The sequence below is a fragment of the Sminthopsis crassicaudata genome, chromosome 1 (assembly GCF_048593235.1).
Source record: "Sminthopsis crassicaudata isolate SCR6 chromosome 1, ASM4859323v1, whole genome shotgun sequence".
Lineage (NCBI taxonomy): Eukaryota > Metazoa > Chordata > Mammalia > Dasyuromorphia > Dasyuridae > Sminthopsis > Sminthopsis crassicaudata.
Window position 1 is genome coordinate 35,866,176 of NC_133617.1, and position 26,817 is coordinate 35,892,992.

Genomic DNA, 26,817 nt, shown 5'->3' on the forward strand with positions numbered 1-26,817 from the left:
TGACTTTGGGGGGGAGGGGGGAACAACAGAGGCGGGGAAGGGGCTTTCCCAGCCTCACAAGCTTAAAGCTTGTGGAACCCGGAGACCATGGGAGTCCAGCCCCTCGTTTTAAAGGTAAGGAACTGGGGCAGCTAGGGGGCGCAGTGGATAGAGCACCAGCCTTGAATTCAGGAGGACCTGAGTTCAAATCTGGTCTCAGACACTTAACACTTCCTAGCTGTGTGACCCTGGGCAAGTCACTTAACCCCTGCCTCAAAAAAAAAAAAAAAAAAAAAAAAAAAAAAGATAAGGAACTGAGGCAAAAGTTAAGTGGCTTGTCAAGTGTCTGAGGCAGAATTTGAATTCGGGTCTCCCTTTTTACAGGCCCAGCTGACCAGTCACTCTGGGATCCTCAGATCCCAAGTCGGGGGTCCCGGCAGACCCAGGCCCAGCTTACCGCCCTGTCTGCAGGGGCTCCTGCAAAGCTCCGAGCGCCATCAACAGCTCCTCTGCCGAGACCAGGGCCTCCATGGGGGGAGGGGACGGAAATGGGAAGTTGACCACCTAGAAAATGCATTTGTTGAGAATGAGAAAATGAATGCAGAGAAAACAGCCAAGAAATCTGAGTTGGGCTCGGGGCAGGGCCCGGGAGCCCCCCACCCAGCCCCTCGCCCTGGCTCAGCCCCCTCATGGTTATCGCCAAGTTCCCCCGTCAGCGCCCTGTTTGGACATGACTGTGGGCAAACTGCTCCCCATCACACTGGGAGCTCTTCCAGGTCTTGGCAACCCCAGCTCTTGGCAGTGGCTGGCACACAGTGGGCGCTTAACAGACACTCACGGACCCGGTGTGACCTTTGTGGGCTGATCTAGTACAAAGAAATACTGATGCCAAATGGGAAAACATCCGGGGCCAAAGATGGCACATCCTGGCTGTGGTGAACACCCCCTGGTGCCGCTGGGTACATGGGGCCCTTCAGCGGGGGTGTGAGCGCCCCCCCTTGCACCCCGGCACCCCTCCGTCCCTCCCACACCAGGAGGACTCTGGGGCTCTCTAAGGACGGGGCCACGGTGCCGGGGCTTTGGGCCAGACTAAGGGGCTCACCAGGGACACATCTCAGTCCCACCTCCACGCTCTCTAGCTGCTGGGTCCTTTTCTCCCTCCCTCCCAAGCCCTGCCAGGCCGTGTCTGTCAGCAGCCGCTCCCTCCTCTCCCCCCGGAGCCCTCTGCAACGCCAGCTCTCTGCTGTGACGCGCTCTGAATCGCCAAAGCCGACGTCTTTGCTGGGGCTTCCGCGGCCTCGGGCACTGCCGAGCCCCTCCCCAGCCCTCCCTGCAGACGCCAGACAAGTATCTTGTCCAACTGTTCACTGAGCTGTCACCTCCCCGGGCTCTATCTAATGTCCCATGGTCCCCCAGGCCCGAGCACGCTCGTAACCCCAGGATGGGGAAAGCTTCCCGCAGCCAGGGCCTCACATGCGGAGGCCAGCGCACGTCTCCTGCTCCTCTGGGGGATCGGCCCGGCCCAGCTGCGAGTGCTCCACGTGCTCTCTCTCTCATCCTGGGATCCCGCCTGCACCCCTGCACGCCCCCACACCCCTCTCACCTTTTCTATGTTCAAACTCTTCATCTGAAGGACCAAATCCTCGACGGGCCGCCGCGTGATCTCAGGAGGTGAAAACTTCTCAAAGTCACTGAAGACAGCCGAGGAGTACAGCCTGTGGGGGACAGAGGGACGCTGGAGACCCCGCCGGAACTCCAGTGCTCCCTTCCACCCCGCCTCCTACGTCTGTCACTGCTCGGGGGCTCCGGGATCGGTCCTGGGAAGCTCCAAGTGATGCTAATGCTGCAGCTCGGCAGCAGGGAATTATGGGAATTACTGCAGGTCTCCCCATCTGTAACCGAGGCCTGACACAGGCAGGAATGCTGGCGGGAGGCCCCGATCCTGCGCTCTGACCACTGAGCCAGGCTGCCAGAGAATGGGGGGGTCTTGGGGGGTGAGCCACATCATCTGTGGCTTGCCCGAATTTCTTTTCTCCTTGGGGAGGAGGGGAGTCACGAGCACCACTAAGGTGTTTAAGAAGCTCACGGAAATGACATTGCTACGTGGTTAAATTCAATGCCCGCTCACAAAACCTGAGCTGCACATCACCAAAATTCAGAGACCTGCATTTCTCTTCTTTGAGGACGGCAATCATAGTGAAAAGTAATAAAATGTCATAGTAAAAAACCAATCAGATACATGAAAACTGGCCCTGGGGGTGGGATCCACGGCCATCTGAGCTGCTCATTCGCTAAGGCCCGTGTCTGCCTCAGCTGCCGCATCCATAAAAGGGCCGATACCAGCAGCTCCCTCAGAGAGCCGGGCTTAATGCACCAGACGAACCCCGAGAAGGCCCCTAACACTCTCCATGCACAGATCAGAAACTGAAAGGCCCAAGTCTAGGGGCACGCACACAGTCACACCTCCAGGCAGTGACAGAAGCGGGATTTGCACCCGGGTCCTCAGGGCCCTCTTCTCCCGCCTACCTGTAGCAGTGGCCCGGCTCCGTCCTCCCGGCTCTCCCGGCCCGCTGGTCCGCTGACGCCTGGGACACCCACGTCACTTGGAAAGAGGACACGCCGGTCACTTTGTCATAAAACCTCTTCTTGACTTTGCCGCAGTCAACCACGTATTTAATGCCGGGGATGGTCAGGGACGTCTCGGCCACATTGGTGGCCACGACGCACAGTCTGCACCCCTCGGGGGGAGGCCTGAAGACCTGCGTCGGGGAAGAGTCAAGTCCTGTTGTTGGAATGGGACCTCCCCTGGAGGAGGCCGAGCCAGACCCCAAACCCACACGTGGAAGTGGCTTGGGCCACAGGGCTGGGGGAGCCTGAAGGGCACTGAATGCAAATACATTTCCAGAAGGCCTGGCACCAATTAAGCCCCTGCTTAAACTTCCCAGGTACTCTCAGGTGTCATCACATGCCAGAGAAACCCATGGGAGCTCTGCAGCTGTCTGCAAGGAGCTCCTCAGCCATCCACGGGACGTCCGCAGCCATCTGCAGGACCTATGTCCACAGACCCTCTGCAGGATCTATGGGACCCCTGTCCACGGGACCTCTGCAGCTGTCTGCAAGGACCTCCATAGTTATCCATGGGACCTCTGCATCTGTCCAGTCCAACTCACACTCAGAGACTCCCTGTGATGTCAGCCTGGCCTATGCCTTTCCTGAGACCATATCTGTCATCCTGGCTGTATGTGGCTAGTCCACAGTTGGCTGCCCAGGAGACCGGAAGCTCTCTGGGGACAGAGGCTGTTGTCTGATCTTTCTGTACTCTGAGCACTCGCACAGTGCCTGGCACAGAGGGAGTACGTAATGCAGACATCCTGACTGGCTGAAGCTGGCTGCTTTGGGGCTGGAGATCCAGCCTAAGCTCACCCCCAGAAGCATCCACACTGCGGTGGTTCTGGCCTTGGAGGCTGGAAGGCAACAGCCATGATTCAAATCCCAGCTGCCCCATCTCATCTGGCGGGCCAGGAAGGAAAACAGGCAGCCCACAGCCACACGCCCAGTGTGCCACGAAAAAACTGCGATCCGAGCTCGGGCATCTACCCCCACATTCTCTCCACCCTAGCCCAAGTGACTAGCACTCACTGATGCTGCCCCGTCTGCTCCGAAAAGGAAGAACAAACTCTGGTAACGAGTCTGCATCTTCCAGAAAGAGTCCCACCCTGGCTCTACCCACCCAAGAGGCTGGCAGGGACTCCAGAGGCCATCCAGCGCTCCCCCGCCTCCAGGACGGAGGGAGGGCTGTGTCCCAGGCTCCAAAAACAGACCCCGTATTGCCAAGAGAAAGCACTGGTGACATGAAATGCTGGTGAAGGGCACCTCCCACCCAGCCTCTGAGGCTCTAGGCCCTTGGCTCTGTGCAGTCTCACCAGTGGCTGGCCGCCAAGAGGAACTGCGCAGTGCTCAGGATGGCCAGGAACCCGTGTGGGCCTGTGGTCTCACCTGGGACTGCTTCTCGGGGGCTAGCAGTGAGTACAGCGGCAGGACGTGGAGGGGGAGGGAGGCATCTGGCTTCTCCTCTGTCACAGAAAACAAAGTCAGGGCAAAGGAGCCGGCGGGGGCCCCAGCAGCTGCACCCTGAAGACTACTGTGGGGAATATTATTAACCTGAATATGAATTACACTCAAGACTAATATTATTGGCTTTAATAATTTAATTCTAACAACTGGCATTCACCAAACACCTAAAGTTTTGCAGCGTGCTCGCCAAATGTGATTTCAGTTAGCCCCCAAGGCCACACAGAGGCAAATTTACAGATGAGGAAACTGAGGGCAGGAGGAGTTAAGCCGCCTGCTCAGAGTCACACAGCCAGAAAGAGCCCCCGTGCTCCGATGGAAATAATACATGTGAGCAAAACTGGAAAACAGCCCTAACCGTGGCCTTCTAATGGAATGGACGTTCTCTGCTCAAGGACGCCCCGTAACGGGGAGGCAACGGCTGAGACCCAATGGGGCAAATGGGGGCCGTGGGTTTCCAGCTTGGCCTTCTCCAACCACAAGTTCTAACTGTGTACATAGGCCATGATAACAGCCAACATTTATGTAGAAGTCGTTACAAATGTTATCACATTTGATCCTCACATTTTACATCCCCATTTTACAGATGAGGGAAACTGAGGCACAGAGAGGCTAATTGCTCAGGTTCTCCTGAACCACTGTAATGGCATGAAGGTTTGCCGAGTCCTCACAATGATCCTGGGAGGATCCATTTTTAGTGAGGAGAAAACCAATACTTCAGTAAGACTGCACCATTTGCCTAAGATCACACAGCTAGCAAGTGTCTGCAGCTTTCCAGAGTTCTAAGCCCCATACCCTACACAGAAATGGGGAGCAGGATAAAAGCAGCTCACTGTGGAAGCAAAGCCATGCCCGTCCCAGGGGCAGACAAGGCTTACTGCTGGGCGTGATTTCGGAGGAAAAAACCCTCTCTAGGCCCACCTTCTTCCACTTCCCCGTCCCCCAGGTCCAGGTCGAGATCCGATCCCACGACATCGTCTTCTTCATCCATTTCTGACTCCCGGTCTTCGTCCCCTTCATCCATGGGCATCACTGAGTAATTATCCAGATCAATTCTGGGTAGTGCCTAAGGGGAAAAGCGAGATCAATACCACTTGCTGTAAGCAGGCCTGTCTGTCCGATGAAGCCTTACAGGCCCTTCTCAGAATAAAGCTGTGAAACAAATGAAGTACCTGGTAACTCTCAGAACAGTTCTTAACCTGGGTCTTTGTTTTGTTGCTGATAACTGTATTTTGGGGGTCTCCTTTGTCAGCGGGAAGACCCCCCCCCCACACACACAGACAGTCTTTTAGCTTTGTCCTCCACAGATCCACCCATCTGTGCCAGGGAGGCTGCCCTAGACTTAAAATTATTTTCTTTTATGAGTTTAACCATGACTCTGAGAAAGAGCCTATGGGCTTCTCCAGCCCCTTCCCAAGAGGACCAGGACACACACAGATGAAGCATCTCGAAGTCAGATCAGTAAGAATGGAGATGGCAAATGTGGAGGCCTGACCCCAAACAAGGCAGGAAGCCTTGGACGCCTGCGTCTCAACCTCACATCCCCCACCTCCAGAGCAGGCCCAGCTATCTCCTCCAGGCCTCGGCTTTAAGAGTAAATGAGAAAAGCAGCAGCAGGAAGAGGCTCTGTCTTTCTAAGGCCCTACTTAGCCATGAGCTATCCACTTAGGGAAAGCCCAGTCTGCCTCCATGTCTCTGCAGAGGGCAACTCTGACAGCTGGCAGAGCCAAGGTGCCTCTCTATGTATTAAGTATTAATGCCTTCTGCATTAGTGCTGCCGGGCACACTTCTGGTCGATGGAGGCTGCAGTCATTGACCCAATCCCCACAGCATTACGGGATCCTGGATGGCTGGCCCTTAATGGAGAGACACGACCCCCAAAGGGGGGGGGTCTTCCAGCCCTGGGGTGCACCTTCATAAATGCTTTAGCTGCTTTCAAAGCACTTTGCTCTGAATCTCATTACACACTGGAAGTGAACCACCCCTGGGACTGTGGGGAGGGGTCTGTCTGAATTATGGACAACTCTCCCTATCCCGGGCAAGCATGACGGAAGTTCCCTGAAAACAAGGCCCACTTCAGTGATGTCTCTGCATCTCCAGGGCCTAACAAGGGCCTCAAGGGTCGGAGATCTGGAGTTGGACCCCAGAGGCCAGAGCCCAACCTCCCCTCATGTTCCAGATGTGGAAGCTGAGGCCCACAGAGTCACCAGAAGGCGGTCACGAAGGGGCAGTGGGGGGAGCTGAAACCAGGACCCTCCATGTACGGGTCTGAGCTTCTACAGGGCCACATTGTTGGGGAAGTGATTCAGGGCTTCTTAGCAGGGGGCCGGGGTTCCAAAGGCAGCCCCAGGGCACATCTCACTAAAGTCTGGGTCAAGGCACCCAATAAAGCTCTTTCTTCTCAAAGAAAGGGAGAAAGGGAGAAAGGTCTCCAAGGACACAGTGAAGTGATGGCTGTCCAGAGTCATCAAGAGAGAGAGCCTGAGAGACCCCACCCCCCACCTCCAGAGCTGCCAACATACAGCAGGAGTCTTCTTATTCCGGGACTTCTTGAATTTTCTCATTTCTTCCACAGAATCCTCTTTTTCTTCTGTTTCTTTAGGAAAAAAAAAAAAAAAAAAGTCACATTAGAGCTTGACTCCTTGGCACGTTCCTTGATTAGAGGCAGCTTTCTATGCCATCCCCCTTCCCTGCCCAGCTTTGCCCGCGGTGCCCCCAGATTCTCTGGGAACAAATACCAGTCCACTCCAATGCCCCATGGGCATCTCTCCTGCTACCCCTTGGCCTGCTCAGTGAGCCTGGAGTCCCAGTGCTGACATACCCCTGGTACTGCTTCTATAGCACGGGAAGGCTTTCCGGAGTCTTCGGCAGAGTGAGTGCACCTCAGCCTGCCCCGTCAGGAACACCAAAATGCCTCCTGTGGGAGAGAGGACCCAGAGCTGGCCATCTCAAAGGCCTACGACCACAAGCCATGAGCTCTGCCAGTGGCAGGCAAGAGGGCCCAGATGCAGAAACACCTGGGAGAGGCTCTGGGCTTCCCAGGACACTTTTATCTCTATTTCAGGGCACGCTCAGACTGGAGAGGAGAATATCTGGGGCGGGGGAGGGACAGCTCGTGTCCAAGAAGCCTCACATGGAAGGGGTCTGGTCATAAAGGACATCAGTGGGAGCCAAGAGTTCAGGGGCTGGCCCCAAAAGCAGAGGTCTTCTAGGAGGGAATTTTATTCAGGGAGGGAGTTTAGCTCTGAGGTTCTGGGAAATCATCAGATACAGTACGCAGGGTGTGTGCCCTCACCCCCATGTCACAGAAAAGTGGGGGCAGGGGAAGGCATTTTGTGCTTGCTTGAGGGAGCTGAAAGTGAGAGATCTGCCTGTGGCCACATGGCGACTCAGGGAAAAGAGCAGCCTTTGGGGCCCGGCCTTAACTTTGGAGGAGACCGTCCGGCCGAAGCCACGGCTGCCTGCCTCACCTGGAGGTAACATTCGGTGAATCTTGCAGACTTTCCGGAAGCATTCGCCGCTGTAGTCTTGGAGTGGGGTCCTCTTGTTAAAGTGGACGGTCACGGGGAACTGCCTGGCATCCACCTGGTGGCAAGACCCAGCAGGCACCATGAGCCTCACATGGCCTCACTAAGCAGATCTCCCACTGTCCCAAAATACAAAGCTGGAGGAATCCAAGGAGAACTTGTACTGCCCCTTGTTGGGGATCCTTGTACGGGGCAGGGCAGGTAAGCTCTGAAGTCCCTGCCCTGTCCAAGACAATAACTAGCTTCTCTGGCCTTTCAGGAAAGGTCACAGGAATACAGATTTATGAGCTGAAAGAATCTTAGTCACCAAAGTAAACTTTACGGATTGGAGAAATCCACTTTATCTCCATCCACTTTACAGATGGAGAAATTGAGATGTGGAGAGATTAGTGAGCCATACCCCTAACTTCAAAGTCCCAAAAGTGATCAAATGCAAGCAAACCCCCATTTTCCCTGGATGGTCAGAATGGGGCTTTCCAGCCCTGGGCCCTCCTCTGCTTCCTTCCCTCAGAATAGGGCTTGCCATGAGCAGTGAACCACAATGGGGGGGGGTTACCTTTACAACAGGGGGAGACACGGAGAAGAGTCGGGTGTTCTGGGTGAAGTCCTCCACGCGCAGTGTGGCGGACATGATGAGCAGTTTCAAGGGCTGCTGCTTCTGCAGAGACACAGATCCGCCACAGTTATGTTGGGGCTGTGGCTGAAGTGGGGGAGGGGGCCCTGGGCAGGCTTTGGGAGGCTGGGACATACAACCCAGCAAATGCTTACAGGGCCTGGGGAAGGCAATGTTTTCACTGCTGGGAGGAACTCCTAGACAAGCAAACTCCGCTAACGAGGGGCAGCATTCCCTCCACAATGTCCAGCCTAAGGAGGCCCAGACAGCTGAAATAACTTTCCCAGAATCACACAGCCAGCACGGGCCAGGGGCAAGACTGGACCCAGAACAGCCCACCAAGGGGATGAGCTGTGTTCCAACTACTGCCAGATACATTCTAGGCATGTGGCCGCCATATTCCTCAACCCTTCCCCTTCCTACCCCTGCTGTCCTATTCTGGAAGCAAAGGAAAGGGTGCTCTGAGACTTCCCAAATGGAAAGACCCTCTCTCTCCATGGCAACTACCACCTCCCTCTGGGATTCTTTGCACTGTCACTGCTCACCTTCCACTAACCACCAAATCGAGACAATAAGAGACCAGAGGGCCCCATGCAGGGCTCTGCCCACAGGAGGTCCTTGGGAAAGGCAGGTTAAAACCAACAGATGCAAAGTGAGGAGTCAGAGAAAGCAGACACTTTTGAGAGAATGTTTATACCAGAAAACGATGGCTGAGAAAAGGTTGCTCAGCACTTTCCCCAACTCTTCCTCCTGATTTTTATTTATCCACAGACACTCTAATACAATCTGCTATTTTGTTACCCAAACTTTCCAGCAAATTGAATTCTGCCTCAACCATAAAGAGATTAGGGATTTACTAGAAATAGAAATAAATGTAGACGTAGGCAGAAAGCCCAACTTCTGCCTAAATGTATTAAAAAAAAAAAAAAAAAAAAAAAAAACAAACAACTTTCCTAAATAGGAGCTCAATGATTTTGACTGAACTCAGAACTTTTTTTTAAAATCTAAAATAAACTCTTAAGTCTGAAGAGGAGGGAAAGGTTTAGGGGCCATTGCTGTTACCCTAAACTTAAAACAAACTCATTACTGCAGAAGTGTGTTATTATACAGTGTACTTTTTAGATAATATGCACTTTTTGTTGCCTAGATTGCTTAAAAATTTAAATGATTTAAATTTTACAAATTATTTTAAAAATTATTGTAAATAAAAATTTAAAAATATAAATTAAAAAAATTAAATTAAAAGAAAAAAAAAAAAAAAGAGAGAGAAAACAGAACAACTAACACCCAGCATGGGGACAGTGCCTGAGGAATATGTCAATGTGTTTTCCAGGTGTGAATAAGTCATCATCACAAGCAAACAGGGAGAGGCTGCCTTCCCCTCCCCACCCCCTTACAGTCAAGTGTACAGTTCACAGCGCATGGATCTGGGGGGACAGTCTGCTATTTTCTCTATTTGTACATTTTCCATTGAGGACTATTGGACTGTTAATAAAGAAAGATCTTCACTGAAATGCTTCCATCTTCAGGAAAAGAATGCCACAAACAGTGCCAGGTGGGTCTGTTTAAACCATTTTTCTGTTACAAAGAAAGGTTTGAATAGGAGAAGGGGGCAGCGGGAGGAGAGCCATGGCACTAGCCGGTGACTGCTGGGAAAGATCAAAAGCAGCCATCATCCCTTAAGAACTGTGGATGCAACAGCCCTGGCGTTAATTCTGCTTCTGGAGCCAGAAAGGCTGCCCCACCTGATAAACAGGGCTTGGATCCTGCCTCAGACACCAGGCCAGTCACACTGACCCCTGAGCTTCAGTCTCATATGGAACAGAGGCTTTCCCGCTCCAAATGGAAGATGCTCTGGCCTTCAACTGAAGGCAAGTGATGTGTCCAGGGTCACGCCGCAACCTAGGAACAGGTGACCTACTCTCTATCACTAGGCTGTGCTGATTATCAAAAGCAATACCACCTTAAAACCCCCCAAAACCAGCCAGGCTACCCTGAGGATAGACTCAGAAATATCCTCAGAATGTCAACCATGGTCATTGTCCACAGGGCAGGAGGGATGCCCTCAGAACCCCGGAAGAGGTCCTCCCCTGCCTTGCCCGGCATGCCTACCTTTGCCCGGAGAGTCACAATCCGAGACAAGAGGCCAATCAGAATGTCTGTGTAGACGCTTCTCTCGTGGGCCTCATCGATGATGACCACTTGGTACTTTGAGAGCAAGAAATCCTAGAGAAGAAATGAGATGGAAGATCCCAGAGCATTAGACAAGTGGGCAGGGAGGCCTTCCTCTGGCTGGCCCCAGCCACAGGCCATCATGCCATGATTGGCTGATGACCAATCAATTATCAAGTACTTACTAAATGCCCACTGATAGATCAGGCTGGAGGCAGGGGCTCAGTAGGGGATAAGTCACTGGCCCTGGAGTCAGAAGACCTGAATTCATATTCAGCCTCAGCTAGCTGGAGGACCCTGGGCAAGTCAACCTGGCCTAAATTCACTGGAGAAGGAAATAGCCAGGAGACAACATAGTAGTAGGTAGTGGAGTGCTACGAAGAAGTGACTGAGCAAGTGTGCCCAGCACTGAACGTGGGGTGAATTGGCAGCACGTTTAAGCTTTCACCAGTTTATCCAAGCTATAAAAAGATGATAAATATTTATGGAAAAACCCTTCATTTTAATAATAAATATTTGAAATGAAAACAGCCCCTTCTCAAAGGGGAATCTCTGTGTATGTTCTGCCCCGGTTCAGATGCCACGTCCAACCATAGCTGGGTGATCCTGGCAAGGAATCTCTCAAAGGCTCAGTTTCCTCCTCCATTAAACCAGGGGACTGGACAGCAAGGCCCAGCCCCTTCCCATGATTCTATGATCCTTCTCATTTTGTCTAGAGAAAAATGCCAGGAAAAGCCTAGTACTGACATCCTTCGAGCAGGTGGCAGTCTGAAGGGGCCCAAACCCAGGCCTCTAGGCCCGGCCACTTTGTTTCTGAAATCTATCCATTTTTCCACTGGGGTGACATGCCCACAGGGCAAAGCCCAGGCCCCTACTCTGCCAGGGACACAGGTTTTAGACAGAGTTGTCGCAGGAGGACCAAGAGAGGTGGTCTGCCTCTCCCAGCCCCTGCACCCGACAGTAATATTGTTAGTAACAACACTGTTTTAATGGGCACTTCGAAATTGCTCTGAAGTTTGTGAAGTGCTTTATATCTGGTGCCTCAGCTGAGCATCTCATGCATGGCAGATCAGCGCCATGGGCAGTGTCCATTCTATAGGTGAGGAAGGTGATGTGATGTGCATAGCACCACACGGTGAAGCTGGAGGTGGGGTCCAGATTAAGGCCAGGATGAAGAACAGGGAAGGATCAGAGATCTAGATACGGATGGTGGGTCACAGCCTTCACGACAATGGCAAGATGCCCACACCTCGCAGAGGCACGTACATATTCGTGCCTCCAGACCCAGTCTGGGCTCTGGAGCCCAGGAGCAATCCCATATCAAAGAACTCTGTGGCCATACAATCATGCTAGGAGGTACTGGTCATTTAGGATCCCACTCCATCTAAAGGGAAAGGAGGAAAGCCTTCTCTTTGAAACAAATAATCCCCGTGGGCAGCAACCAAGAGCCACCTTTTTGGCTACAATACCCAGACTCCCCTAAGCAATTCCTCCTCCCCACACATCTCTCTCCTTAGAACTTCAAATTTCAAGTGAACAAGAGTTTATTAAATGCCTGATTTGTGCTAAGCACTTTTGCAACGGCAGCACAAAGACAAAAAAAAAAAAAAAAAAATCCTTGCTCTCCTGAAGCTTCCATTCTGTGGGGAGGAGACAAGGAGCACTGTAGAAATGGGGATCAAACACGTCATGAGACGGAATGGAAGGCAAGCAGCCTACCTTCTGGATCTCCCGGAGCAGGACGCCATCTGTCATGAACTTGATCTTGGTATCCTCCGTCACATTTCCTTCATAGCGGATCTGGTAGGAAACCACCCTGTGCGGGAAACACCCGTCCTTACTAATCAGTAGCTCCTCTGGGAAGCTTAGGGCGAAGGTATCCCCTGAGCCAGAGAGGCTCTAGCTCCTGGACAACTGGACAGCCCAGGAGGCAGCCCAGCTCCCTCAATAACGCCCCCACAAGCACTTCTTTTCTCCCGTTTATGCTGTTTTTGTCATTTCCTCTAGCTTCAGGCATGCCTGTCCCATGCCCCCCCAATAGGCCATACCCCTGCTGTTGAGGGAGGTCCTCTCCTTAGGTCTAAGGCAGGAAACAGAGCTGCCCAGAGGCATGACGGGCTGCCCCAGGAGGACCAAGCTCCCTCCCTGCTGGCCCTCGTCTGGTAGAGATTTCCCTCTCACCTCTGGGAAAGGTTCATCTCCTTGGCCACGCGCTGGGACATGGCCACAGCAGCCACTCGGCGAGGCTCAGTAATCCCGATGAGGCCGTTGCTGCTCAGTGAAAGGAGAGAATCAGTTTTAGGCTGGTATCTCACAAATGATACACCACATAGCCATTTCCATTATCCACACGTGGCACAGCTATGGCAAACAAGAGAAGGGGGGAGCAGGAGGAGGACTTTCTTTGCCTCCCACTCAATCAAAAAACAAGCATTTATTAAGTATCAACTATATCCCAGGCCCTGGAGAAATAAAAATGACACAGTCCCTATCCTCAAAGAGCTTATATTCTAGTAGGGGAATCAGTGTATATTCACCTAGCAGTCCCCTCCCCAGACTGGAAACACAGTTTATCATTAGTCCAAACGAGCAAGACAGAATTAGGAGACAAGGTACATAGGACCATATATTTAGGGCACATCATATTCTAGAATCTAAAAAGTTATATGTAGATGATCTAGGATTTATCCTCATTCATTACAGCAGATAATAACCTAGAGGAGATTTTATGAAATAGCCATGGCCTAAAGGATCTAGCAAGAAAAACAAAAGTATTTGCTCCATTTCAAGATGCAATTATTAAGTGACTATTGCATGCCAAGCACTGAGCTAGGTACTAGGAATTCAAAGGCAAAAACAAAACATCTTCTTGCCCTCAAGAAGCTTATGTTCTACTGGCAGACAGTATTCCACAATGACCAGATTAAAAGCAAATTATAATACACTGCATGTATGGAAATCAGGAGCCTGCTTCTGTCTCAAAAGCAAATGGCCTTGTTCCTCAGTTAGATGCGCAGATCATCAGAAAAGGATGTTACAATCAAGCACCAACTTAGCACCGTGAACAAATAAGCATGAAATTCTGGTTGGACGTTAATCAACAAAATGCTTCTGCAAAAAGGAATTCCCAGAAACCTGTACCCAAGCACCTCTCACAGCCCCAAAGAAGGATTTAGCAGAAGGCAAGCAAGATAATTATGTAAATACATATACACATATAGGATTTAATATATATTTTAAACATGTTGAACATATATTGGATTACCTGCCATCTAGAGGAGGGGCAGGAGGAAGGGGGAGAAATTTGGAAGACAAAGTTTTGCAAGGGTCAATGTTAAAAAATTATTCATGCATATGTTTTGTAAATAAAAAATTAATTAATTCATTGAAAAAATTAGAAGGCAAGTTCCTTGAGGTCAGGGACTATTTCCATATGGCTTTTGTCCCCTGAGAAGCCTCCTAAATAGACAATTAATAAATATTCACTGCATGGAATAATAAACAGCTTGTCTGCTGGGCAGACAGCTGGGGCATACAAATGCCAACGCATCTCGAGGAGCTACTACTAGAATCATATATTTAGAACATATATATAAAAATCATGTATTTACATACATACATACATTATATACACATACATTATAATAATATAAGTCATGCATTTCTGTTAAATGCCAACATATCTTAGGAGATGCTACATAGGACCATATATTTAGGGCACATCATATATTATGTTGACATAATGTAAATCAAGTATTTCTATCAGGGAACCTTAGAGGTTATTGAATCCAGGCCCCATTTCCGAGACGAGAATAAGGAGGCTCAGAGACATGAGCTGATGCCCAAGTTCACACAGGTAAGAAGTGACAGAGGCAGAATTCAAATGTGGGATGTATAATTTGAGATTCAGCATCCTTTCCACCACATTATGCTATGGCTGGTCGTAAGCAGCTACAACAATTCCTTAGTGGAAAGGGAAAATGTGGATGTTTCTGTTAATTTATTTTGGAGTCCAGCTGAGACTCCCGAGGCAGCTGACTTTCTAAATGCAGGAAGGGACATGGCTTCTGTCAAGCCCCTCACGACCTAGCTCCAGCCTGCTTTACCTGCCTGGAGTGCTGTTCACTCGGTCTCTCAGAAGCCTTCCTTCAGACTCCTCTTAGGGGACACCTCCTCTGGGAAGCCTCCACCCAAACTCCAGGTAAGTAACTCCAAATGCATTTGTGAAATGTGCACAAATCCAAGTGGATTTACTTATCTGGTCAATTGTTCTAGTCTCCCCATAAAATGCAACCTCTCTGGGGGCAGGGCCCATTTCCTTTTTGTCTCTGTATCTCCAGCACCTAGAACCACTGTTCTACAGGTGCTCGGTACAAAGCATACACTTAATAAGTACTTGATCTATTGATCAAATTTTGGCTTCAAAGGAATATGAGAAAATACTTGTTCTCCTTCTTTGCAGAAGTGAGGGATCATGGGTGTGGAACACTGCAATTAGTTGCTACATCAGTTCAGTTCTGCAAAATTATTTTTTCTTCCCCTTTTAAAAATAACCATGATCATAACAGATGATAAGGTACTCTGGAAGGGGGAAGGGAAAAGAATATGGAGGGAGATGAAAGGGATGCGAAAACAGAGAAGAACTGGAAAAAGTTATTCAAAAGCCAAATGTTTCTTTCTTCTATCAGATTCTTTCATTTTGTCTAGCCATGCTACAATGACAACATTAATTTATGAACCTTTTTCTGTGATAAGTAATAGAGATACAAAGCTCCCCTTCCAACGGGAGCTCCAGCCGTGCCTTTAGGCAGCAGCTCAAAACTGGCTGAGATGGCTGGGGGTGTCACTATGCAGAGAGAAGACCCGAGTTCAAATCCAGCCTTAGTTACTTACTAGTTGGGTAACTCAGGGAAATTTGTTTCTGCCTGCCTCAGTTTACCCATCTTTAAAATATTTAAAATAGAGGTGATGATAATTGTACCAACTTCCCAGGATAGCTGGAGGATCAAATGAGATAATAGTTACAACATGTTTATCTCCCCTTCCCCCAACATGACAACATTTCTGAGCCTGGGCACAAATTCTGTCAGTTATGACAATTTTGCTTCATAAGCCCTCCTTGCCCAGACACAGGTTATCCTACCCTTCCATGCCTCAGCATGGGTGACAAGGCGCCATCCTTGGGAGGTCCCCTGTGGAAATGAGTCCCAGGTACTTGTCTAGGCGACTGTGAGACCCTAATGGAAGGCTAGCTCTGTGGTCTAAGTCTTTCTAATGGATACGGCCTACCAGAACCAACCAGCCACTGACCCAGCCCTTGAGAACCTGGTGCTCTCCATGCCAGGGGAAAGCATGGGAAGATGGTGCCAGGTGTGGATGCTGAGGCTGCCCAGATCCAGCTTCTTGGCTAGGCAAAGAGTAGGCATCAAGCAGGCAACACATGCCATGGTTCCCTTTGCTCCACTCCTTAAGCTTTACCTACTAATCTGTCCCTAAGAAGGACCCAGAAAGTTGGACTCCACAAGTCCCATTCAGGAGAAAATCCTCTTTGTGAGAATATGTCTACAATGAAAGAAAGACTTCAAAGAGAGAATCTGGCTCTGGGAACAGCTTCTAAGGGTCATGTCCCTGAGAAGTCGGGGGCAGGGATTCCCTGTGAGTGCCATCGAGCATATACCTGCTATACCCAGCTTCATACAGAAACTGGGGCACCTGGGTGGTCTTCCCGCTCCCTGTCTCCCCACATATGATGACAGTGGGATTCTCTGCAACAGCCTCCATAATCACTTGCTCTTCTGAAAGAATAGGGAGCTTGAGCCGGGCTTCCTGTAAATGAAACAATAGCATCACAATCTTGAGACTTTCAGGCCTTTTCAGAAGCACCAATATGAAGGTGAAGGGTTCTCAAAGAATGCTAAGTCTGTCCCCCTCAATACCCCCACTCTCCACTCTGAAAATGAGGAAACCAAGGTATATAAGGATCGTAGATTTATATCAGGGAGTACTCTAGAAGCCAATGGGTCAATCCCCTTATTTGACAGATAAGGAAACTGGGGTCCTTTTATCTTTTCTTTGATCTCTCTGGGGTAGAATCATAGCAGGGGTATTGCTGGGTCAAAAGGTATGTGCAGTTTCATAGCTCTGTGGCCACAGTGCCAAATTATTCTCCAGAATGGTCAGACCATTGTCATTTAGGTATAAATAAAGTAAGATCTATTTTGAAAAAATGTTACTTATTTTCCAGAATATCACAATTTCCCCTCTTCAAAATGAAGTAAGACAACTTGCCCCCCATTCTAGGAATCCCAGGACATAGGCCTTGGCGTTTATATTACTAGTTATCTCAGTGACTAATTAGAGAGAATAACAGAATTTCAGAATGGAAGGCACTCAGGCATCCATCTAATTCAAATTCAACCTATTCTAGGTGAATAATTTAGACAAAAAAGGATGATGTCATAAATTAGGGCAGCAGGGAAAAATATCCCTGTGAGATTTATGGATAAGAGAAGAATTTATGATTATGTAGATAAGAGACTGAAAGGATGAGGTGCAGCAAAATGGATAATTTTGATTATATGAAATGAAAAAGGCTTTGCATACATAAAACAATGCAGCTGAAATCAGAAGGAAAGTAGGAAACCAGGGAAAATCTTTTTAAAAGAAAGTTTCTCTGATAAAGGTCTCATTTTTCAAATATATACAGAGCCAAATTTATAAAAATAAGAACCATTCTCCAGTGGCTAAATGGCCAAAGGATATGAACAAGCAGGTTTCAGAAGAAAAAAAATAGCAAAGCTATCAATAGTTAACATTAAAAAATGTTCTAAATTACTACTAATTAGAACAATGTAAATTAAGACAACGCTGAGATATTATCTCACATCTATCAGGCTAACATGACAGAAAGGGAAAATGATAAATGCTAGAGGGGACATAGATAAATAGGGAAACTAATAGATTATTGGTGGAGCTGTGAAATGGTCTGACCATTCTGGAGAACTATTTGGAACAATATCCACAAGGGTATAAAACTGCACATAACCTTTGATCTAACAATACCCCTGCTACGGTTCTACCTCCAAAGAGATCAAAGAAAAGGGAAAAGAATCTATATGAACCAAAAAATATACTTATAGCAGCTATAAATGGTGGTGCTGGTGGGAATTAGAAATGAAGGAGATGTCTGTCAAGTAAGGAATGGCTGAACAAGTTGTGGTCTGTGATTATGATGGAATACTATGGTGCTATAAAGAATGATGAGGGGGATGACATCAGGAAGACCTGGGAAGACTTACTTGAACTGATACAATAAGAAGTGATACAACATAAAGATCATTGTATAGAGTAACAGCAACATTGTAAAGATGATCAACTGTGAAAACACTTAGTTATTCTGATCAAGACAAGGAAGCAGGACAAGTCCAAAGAACTAATGGAAAATGTTCAGAACTGCTAAAATCTGAGGGCAGATTTCATCTTCTTTATCTTTCTTTCTTTTTGGCAACATGACTAATATGGAAATGTTTTGCATGACTTCACATATATAATTGATATCATATTGACTCCTTTTTCAATGAGTCAGGGAAGAGTAGGAGGGAGGAAAGGAGAGAATTTGGAACTCATAATTTTAAAAAAAATGAATGCCAAAAAAAATTTTTTTAATATTACTGGCAAATATTTAACAAAATAATTTTTTTTTAAATGTCATATTGCCTCCTTTCCCGATGAGTCAGGGAGGGGTAGGAGGGAGAGAAGGAGAGAATCGCATAATTTTAAAAAATGAATATTAAAACTTTTTTAGATGTAATTGGCAAATATTTAACAAAATAAAATTTTTTTAAAAAGTTAAAAATTTCAACCCAATCTTCTATAACATACCCACCAGTAGGTATCCCCATAAAATTTTATCTCACTAGATTTAAGGGTATATTGATTAAGAGGGTCTATCGGCAACAAGTAAAGTTTAAAGGGAAAAAGAATAGGAGTGATATTGTGAATGCCAAGTGAGACTGGGACCAAGAATGAGAGAGAAAAAGAGAAAGGGACAGAGAGCAGGACCAAGAAAGAGACGAGAAGAGGCGACAGCTATTTTGAGAAGCCTGAAGTAGATGATGAGCCCACTGATATTGACAAAACTCCTAAATCTGCCAAGAAGTTGATAAAAACCATCAATGAAAAGATGGCTCTGCTGGTTGGGAAAGTGAGGAATTATTTAAGAAACTGGAAGATAAGAAGCAGCTGGAAGATTTCTTTGGTACGTCCTACATATATGCTGACTCTTATCCAGTCACGATGGAGAGATAGTGATGAGGAGATAAATTAAAGCAACATGGCCAAGGTAACAAGAAGGGACCTTGTCGAAGTACAGCAAGTGTGTGACCACAAAGACTCTTTGCCTAAAGCTACGTTGCCCTATAGTATTAAGACGTCAGAAGGCTGGAAAAGCAGACCCTTCAAAAAACAAATGACGAGGCAGAGCCTGACTGACAAGCGGGAGACCGGTACAAGTACTGAGAAAAGAAAAATGGAGGTTGATGGAACTGAGGTCAAAAGACCAAAATATTAGTCTAGCACTGATTCCTAAAGATCGCTTAATTGTTTATTTCTCAGCTTTTTTTCTCTTCCCTTGCACTTTCTTATAGAGGCTGCAGGCTTTTTGCACTGTTTTGATTGCTAAAACCCATGATAACCAAGAAAAACAAAAGGAAAAAAGGAGACCTAGTTTCTCGGAGGTGATGGACACTTCTGAGGGTCCCAATGAGGGCAGCCATTATGGCAAAGCTAGACCACATAAGACATGAAGGTGCTGGGGATCTTTTTCTTTCTTTCTTTTTTTTTTTTTTTCTCCTGAGGCTGGGTTAAGTGACTTGCCCAGGGTCACACAGCTAGGAAGTGTTAAGTGTCTGAGACCAGATTTTAACTCTGGTCCTCCTGAATTCAAGGGTAGTGCTCTATCCATTGTACCACCTAGCTGCCCCGGTGCTGGGGATCTTAGTAAGGAGAGGAGCAGTCGGCTTTTTTCAACCATCTCAGACAGTTTGGTCTTGTTCTTCCCCCTTTGAATATCTCCCATTTACTGTATGTGTTTGTACATTGCTGCGGGCATGCAATCTCATTGATGGTAAGGACCATCTTCTTGCCTTTCTTTATATTTCCAGTGCTTAGTACAGTGCCTGATGTGTAACAGTGCTTAATAAGGGCTGGCTGACTGCTATTTGGCCCCAGAGGTAAGTACAAAGAGTGACAGATGAAGGGCAAAAGGTAGATTTATGCTTGATGGCAAGAAAAACTTAACAATTGGAGCTAGCCCAAAGTGGACTGTCTCAAGAGCTACTGGGTTCCTTCTCCCAGAGGCCTTTAACCAAAGGCTGGATGGCCACTTACTGGGTATAGGTAAGTAGGGATGTTTTTCAAGGGAAGGGCTGGACCAGGCCCCTTCTATATTTGAAATTGTGGGGTGCTGGGATCCTGCTCTGACAACCTGAATAGATCACCTCATCTCTGAACCTCTTGCCTCGGAGCATGACAAGGATAATAAAATACAGGAAAAGGTTCAGCAGAAATGCAGAGTCTCCCGAGTTATATCAAGGAACCCTCCCATGGAATTCTTGTGGATTCTGGGGAACTGATGAAGCAGAGGATTCATGGAAGAATCCAGATGTGGCCACAGAAAGCAGCCTAAAGCCCATTGCCCCTTTGCTTTCTGGTTTCTAGACAGTGGGATGTGGCTGCTCTCCCTTCTCTGGAAAGCCCGAGCTCTGACTACTCTCCATCTGATTCCCACCAAGTCTGGTCAGCGTACTTATAAAGGGCTTACCCAGGGGCTCTCAATAAGCACATCAGGCAGCTAGAGGCCCAGTGGAGAGTCAGCTGAACCAGACAATCAGGAAGACCTGACTGAATCCTGCCGGGGCACTCTGAGCTGCTGATCAGGGCCTCATCTGTACAAGACGAGCAGCCCCTCTTCTGCAGGGCTTCTGAGGAGCATAGTGGGGGGCTTCACAAGCCTCCCAGCATCCCACAACCCAGCACCACTACCATCGTGGAGACGGCTTACAGACAACGACCTTCCAGGCCTTCCAGAGCTTCCAGAGCTGGGAACGGGCAGAGACTAACCTGGATCTCAGGAGAGCGATCCACAGGGACAAAGGTGGCGGGCTCTGCTGTGGGCTTGTGGGGAGCAAGGGGAGGAGGTGCCGGCAGGGAGGCGGGCTGACTGCCAGAGGCAGCCTTGGAGTCCTCGACCGTGGGCTGGGCGGGTGCCTCTTTGGCCTCCGCCTTGTCCCCCGCCTCTTCCTCTGCCCCATCCACCGCCTCTGCAACCGGGGCTTCCCAAGACTCCTCACTGGAGGACTCGGACTCCTCTTCCGAGGGCAGCCTTCGTCTTTTTCTGTAGGCACCACGGATGCCACTAATCTTCTCCGGACCCACCGCATCGGGCTCTTCTGTCTTACTGAAGGAGCAAGCAGGGACACCAGAGGAATCAAAGGGCAGAGTCCAGAAAGAGCCAAATTCAAGCCTGATCATATGTCAGCCATAGGGTCAGCATACAGGATGGTCCCCGTGAGGGGCAGGGGCATGCCCTGCAGCCAGCTGACCAGGACTACCACCAAGGCTCCCTTCCTCCCTTTCCCCTTCATATTCACCAATCCCTGGGGCCAACACACACACACACACACACACACACACACACACACACAGACATTAACACACACAGACACACATAGACATAATACACATACTCAGATACATATTCAACAGCGTACATGCATTTATCCCCAGAAACAGCATTCATGCAGATATTAAGAAAAGCTTATTATTCTTAATAATTATTTGCTATATTTATACTCTTACTAGTGATCAAAGTAGATGATTACTTGTAGCAAAAATAACTGGCACTGATTATTGCCTGATTACAGGTGGTACCACTGGAGAGTGCCAGGCTTATGGTCTGAATCTGGCCCCAGGTTCCGCCTCTGGACAAGGCAGCTGGCGGCACAGTTGTAGAGTCAGGAAATCTGAGTTCAAACCTAGCTTCAGACATTTCCCAGGCACAGAAGTCCCTTAAGTTCCATTAGCCTCAGTATCATCAACTGTACAATGGGATTATAACCCTATCTACCATGGAGGGATGGTGAGGATCCACTGAAACGCTTGCAGTGCTTTGTAAGCCTGAAAGGTCTCATAAATTATACCTTCTCTCATCATTCAGTTTCATGGCCTTTCTAGGCATCTATGAGGCTCCTCCTCTGCAGCAGGTACTCTTCTCTGACCTGGCACACCCTGCTCACAGGGTTATATAAGATTCAGAAGGAAGCAGCCCATGGGAAGTACTTTGCAGACTTTAAGGAAACAAGATAAATATGATCCACAACAAGGACACTGAGGCACATGAGAACATAAGAAGGTGAAGGGGCTTTCCCAGGGCCACACAGCTGCTGTCACTGGCAGAATTCACACCCACCTACGGCCTTCTTTTCATCAGCCCTGAAGCCTTTTTCAGGTTTGCAGAAAAATCTAATACCACACCTGGAGCATCCCTCCGCTTTCCAATACAAACGTACATGGAGACACACATAATCACCGGCACGTGCTTGTTTCCCCACCGGGCCCCCACACAGAGTTGCCCCCTTTAGCATCCGCAAACTAACTTTACAGGTGAGCTATGGGAGCACCTGAGCTTAGCCTGCTTGTGGCGACCCACCCTCCGGAGGCCCAGGGCACCTCACCTTTTGCTGTGGTACATCCGCTCCCCAGTCCCCAGTTTGGAGGTGGTATAGAGAAGCCGCATTTCTGCCTCAGAAGCCTGGACTTCACTCAGTTTCTGTAATAATTCTGCTCGCTGGAAAGAAGAGGGGGGAGAGAAATGAGGGTGACACACATATGGGGTTACTGTCGTCCCCAGCCCTTCAGGAGAGTGGAAAAGACAGACTGGGTCAAAACTGAGACATGGTCAGGGAAATGTTCTAAGTCTCCATTAGCACGCTGTGGGACAAAGCAGGAGGGTCTGGGAATGAGTCTCCTTCTGGGTGGGTTTGGAGGGTAACAGTGTGGAAGGGCTCAACTTGTTTGGGGAGAGATGGATCGTGGGAATCAGGAGTTCCCAGCCCCATGGAGGAGGGACCTGGGCCGCCAGCCACAAGCCCAGAGGCAAAGACAGGCTCTCAAATCCCATGGGCAAAACATTAAGTCAGGGTAACCCCAGCCAGGACTTGGACAAGAGCTGAGCCCAGGGACAGAGCCTGGGACTCAGTGGTCACTTGGGAAGCATTTGTTCACTGATTCATTGGATCATTCATTCATTCATTCATTCACTGGATCATTCCCTGAGTCATTCATTCATTGGATTATTCCATTTATTTGCTTCATCCCAGACTTATTAACCACCTACCAAGGACAGAAACTACCCTGCTAGGTATTGGGGAAATAAAGATGAACAAGCCCATCTCATTCTGGTCAAGAAGGTGCTTAGAGCAAGAACAAGCTTATATCTTTTCCTGCACTTATACGAAAAGCTGTTATTCTACCCCCGTGCATCAGCCGCAGAACACAAGCTATGAGAAAACCAGCAGGGCAGCGACACGTCTCAGACCCATTCTATAGGAATGCCACCAAATTGGCCACGTGAGCCAGCACTTACCCTACCCTTCGAAGGCCCTCCAAAGGCCGCAGCAGAAGGGCCTGGGAGGCTGTCCGCCCCCCGCTCCCCCCCCTTCCTGGAGCAGAGCCAGGCCCCACTCGTACCTGCATCTTTTTTGTCTTTTGCTCCAGCACTTTCTGTAGGAGCTTCTTCTCCTTCTTGGTCAGGGGCTTCTTCTCCTTCTTGGTGGAGGGCACGGCCTTCTTCTTCTTCTCCTTCCGCCCGGGCAGCACGAGTGCATTGCTCGCATCCACTCCTTTCCACAGGTCTCTGTCTGGAAGGACACGCAAGCCTGAGTCCTCATAGGCCAGAGGCCTCAGGGTCAAGCTGCCCGGCGTTGGCCCCAGAGCTCAAGCACCCCGACGGCCAACATGGATACCGGGGAGGGTTTTATCAGAGAAGAACCAACTGTACAGGACAACCCAAGCTCCTTGCTTTTTTTTTTCCCCTGAGGCTGGGGTTAAGTGACTTGCCCAGGGTCACACAGCTAGGAAGTGTTGAGTGTCTGAGACCAGATTTGAACTCGGGTCCTCCTGAATTCAGGGCCCGTGCTCTATCCACTGCGCCCCCTAGCTGCCCCCAAACTCCTTGCTTTAATGGGGCAACAGAACAGTGGTGAGACCAAGGGAAGGCCGAGAGGAGGCTGAGGAGATTTTGGCAAAGCCTCAGACAAAGCAGCTCAAGCAACTTTTGTGGAAACAAGGAGGGAAGTGGGACAGCTGGTGGCCTTGCACTGGCTGACCTGCTGGAGTCACTCTGGGGCCATCATGGTTCCCCATCCCCTTGGAAAGACACCCACCTGAACCCCTCCTCCGATGCCTGCTACCAGCCAGCCTTGGGCCCTCTAGCTTCAGTCCTGTAAAATGGGACTGTTCTAAGTGGAAGATCCCCCAGGCATGACAAGGTGGGAGAGGTAGCATCTCAAGACGGGGAACACACACTGGCGCCACCTTGCCTTGGGGAGGCGCTATCGTTCGCTTCTTGTATAACTTAGCACAGGCGCACAGTAGGTGCTTAATAACTTTTTGTTGACCGAAAGCGACCTAGGAGATCATCACTGCGCCTTGCTCACGTTTATAACAATGATAACAACAGCGGCACTCAACCCAGAGCTAAGGCTTTCAAAACCCTCCGAGACGTCTCACTGATCTCCCAATTCTGGGGGCGCGGTTATCCCCATTTTACAAATGACAAAACTGAGCTAGACAGAGATTAAATGGAGTGCCCGAAGTCACCCAAGTGTCAGAGGCCAGGTCTGACCGAGGGCTTGTCACATTTCCTTCTCCAGCTCATTTCACAGATGAAAAAACTGAGGCTCGGAGAAGGCACTCGGCGAGCACAGCTCTCTTGTGCCCATTTCACAGATGAAAAAACTGAGGTTTGGAGAAGGCACTCGGCGAGCACAGCTCCCTTGTGCCCATTTCACAGATGAAAAAACTGAGGCTCGGAGAAGGCACTCAGGCGAGTACAGCTCCTTTGTGCCCATTTCACAGATGAGTTAACCAAGGCTCGGAGAAGGCATTCGGCGAGCACAGCTCCTTTGTGCCCATTTCACAGATGAATAAACAGAGGCACACTCCAAGAGTCCTTACCGTCCAGCTCCAGCTGCACCTGGACTTCCGGCCGCGCCCGCTCAGGTCCCGCCGCCGACGGCTGCTGCTGCCGCCCTTTGACGTTGAAGCGCCGGTGCAGCTTCCCCATGACGCCGGTTCTCTGACCCGCAGCCCCCGGCGCGGTAGCGGCGGCAAAAACCACGGAGACCACGCACGTGCGGGAACTCGGGTCCCCACAGTGAAGAAAACTTCCGGCCCCTGATCTCGCGAGAACTACCGGAAAAGGGGCGGGGAAAGGGGCTGTCCCGGAACTCGTGGGCTGGAAACTGACGATTAGGGAGGAGCGGGAGGAGCGTAAAGGCAGGGGGCGGGGCCTTAAGGAAAAGGGAGCGCTGGGAGAATGTTAGAATGCACCTGGGCGGGAGGTGGAGTGGAAGTTGCTTCCCTGGGCGCCCCCGGACCTAGGCCCCGGAGACTGCGCTCGTCCTTCAAGCTCCAGATGAAATCCTCCTCCTGCAGAACCAATCTCTGCATTCCAGTGCCTTCCCTCGGCTCGTTGCTTCTGGCTTTGCACGGATTTGCTTTCCAGTTGTGCCCCCCATTAGAGTGTAAGCCCCCGGAGGGCAGGCACCGGCTTTGTTCTGCTTTTGTATGCTCTGCACTGCTCTTTTAACATGGGTTTCCCTCCTGCCCAACTCTTCATGACTCCAACTGAAATTTTATTATTTTTTTTTTTTTTGTATTTTTATGACATAATTTATTTTTATTTTTTAAAATACATGCACTCAACATCCACCTCTGCAAAACCGTGTGTTCCAAATTTTTCTCCCTCCTCCCCCTCCCCTAGACAAGCAATCCAATATATGCTAACCGAACAATTCTTCCAAACATATTTCCAGATTTATCAAGAAAAATCAGATTAAAAGGGAAAAAAAAAACAAGCAAACAACAATAGAAAAAGGCGTGGATACTATGCTCTGAAACACTTTCTCTCCATAGTTCTCTCTCTGGATGGGGAAGGCTCTCTCCATCCCAAGCATTTTGGAATTGCCCTAAATCACCTCATTGTTGGAAAGAGCCAAGTCCACCGGCTGATCATCCCATGATCTTGTTCCTTTTGCTTCTACTCTCCTCACTTGCATCAGGTCATATTAAGTCTTTCCCGAAATTGACGTTTTCTCATTGAAGTTACCGAGTGATTTGCCATTTCCTTTTCTAGCTAGCACACAATAGGCACTTACGAAATCTTGATTGAGTGATCGCTTACCCTTTGTCCCAGCTATAACAAACACTACTAGGCCTGTACCCCAAAGAAATCCAAGCAGGAGTTAAAGGTCTTAAATGTCTAAGTATATTTATAGCAGCTCTTTTTTGTAGTCACAAAGTGCTAGAAACTAGGGGAAAGAGGGGTTGTTTAGTTGTTGTTGTGTCTAACTATTGTTAACCCCGTTTAGGGTTTTCTTGGTGCAGATGCTGAAGTATATTTCCTTTTCTAGTTCATTTTACAGATGAGAAAATGGGTCTAGGATCATAGAGCCACTAAATGTCTGAGGTCAGATTTGAATTCAAGAAGGCGATCCAGCGTCAGCGCGCTATCCACTGTGCTACCTAGCTTTCCATAAATTAGAGAAATGGCCAACAAATTATGGCATATGGATGTAATAGAATATTATTTCAGCCTCAGGGGCATGCTAGGGTTTCAGAGTGTAATGTTGGAGAAACTGAAGCAAGATAGAGATTAGAAGTTTTTAATATTTTATTTGGAAGGGAAAGATTGTGCTGGGGGCATGATGTTCCCATGGCTGATGTCCACAGCATCCAGCAACTAATGTGTGTTTCCCTTGAAGTATATATACACACATGGCTCCGCTAGACCAAGGCAGGGGCGGAGTCAGAGCACTGATCGCCAGAAGGGACTATCAATCCCATTCTGACAGGACATTCCGATAAATTGAGATAAAGAAGAACAATGACAGAATGGGGGGTAGGACCATAAATTCTTGATGATTTAGGAGAAGTTAGGAGCCAGGAAGTCTGAACTCCCCCTTATCTTGAATTTACACATTGACAATTTATAACCTTAGAGTAAGTAGCTCTGAGGTATATCAGTCTTCCACCCCTCCTTATTTTTTAATTAATTAACTAGTTAATTAATTAATTTTAACAAAAATTTTATGCATAGGTAATTTTCCAGCACTGACAATTGCAAAACCTTTTGTTTTAATCTTTCCCCTCCTTCCCCCACGCCCTCCCCCAGAT

At 48.8% G+C, this 26,817-nt stretch overlaps 1 protein-coding gene across 2 annotated transcripts in view; it reads right to left on the minus strand.

Annotated features, from left to right (window-relative positions):
- Positions 1 to 24,821, minus strand: part of DHX37 (DEAH-box helicase 37) — a 31,189-nt gene extending 6,368 nt beyond the window's left edge. For both annotated transcript variants that reach the window (XM_074285769.1, XM_074285714.1), the window contains exons 1-17: positions 24,598 to 24,821; positions 23,110 to 23,279; positions 22,095 to 22,207; positions 20,482 to 20,818; positions 16,040 to 16,188; positions 12,544 to 12,633; positions 12,082 to 12,178; positions 10,303 to 10,416; positions 8,134 to 8,235; positions 7,521 to 7,635; positions 6,872 to 6,967; positions 6,573 to 6,646; positions 4,972 to 5,116; positions 3,976 to 4,052; positions 2,506 to 2,738; positions 1,583 to 1,694; positions 437 to 543 (exon numbers count right to left, since the gene is read on the minus strand). In XM_074285769.1, coding sequence (XP_074141870.1) covers positions 437 to 543; positions 1,583 to 1,694; positions 2,506 to 2,738; positions 3,976 to 4,052; positions 4,972 to 5,116; positions 6,573 to 6,646; positions 6,872 to 6,967; positions 7,521 to 7,635; positions 8,134 to 8,235; positions 10,303 to 10,416; positions 12,082 to 12,178; positions 12,544 to 12,633; positions 16,040 to 16,188; positions 20,482 to 20,818; positions 22,095 to 22,207; positions 23,110 to 23,279; positions 24,598 to 24,706 — 2,240 coding nt within the window. In that variant the 5' untranslated portion in view covers positions 24,707 to 24,821. The remainder of the gene's footprint in view (positions 1 to 436; positions 544 to 1,582; positions 1,695 to 2,505; positions 2,739 to 3,975; positions 4,053 to 4,971; positions 5,117 to 6,572; positions 6,647 to 6,871; positions 6,968 to 7,520; positions 7,636 to 8,133; positions 8,236 to 10,302; positions 10,417 to 12,081; positions 12,179 to 12,543; positions 12,634 to 16,039; positions 16,189 to 20,481; positions 20,819 to 22,094; positions 22,208 to 23,109; positions 23,280 to 24,597) is intronic.
- Between the last annotated feature and the right edge of the window lie 1,996 nt (positions 24,822 to 26,817).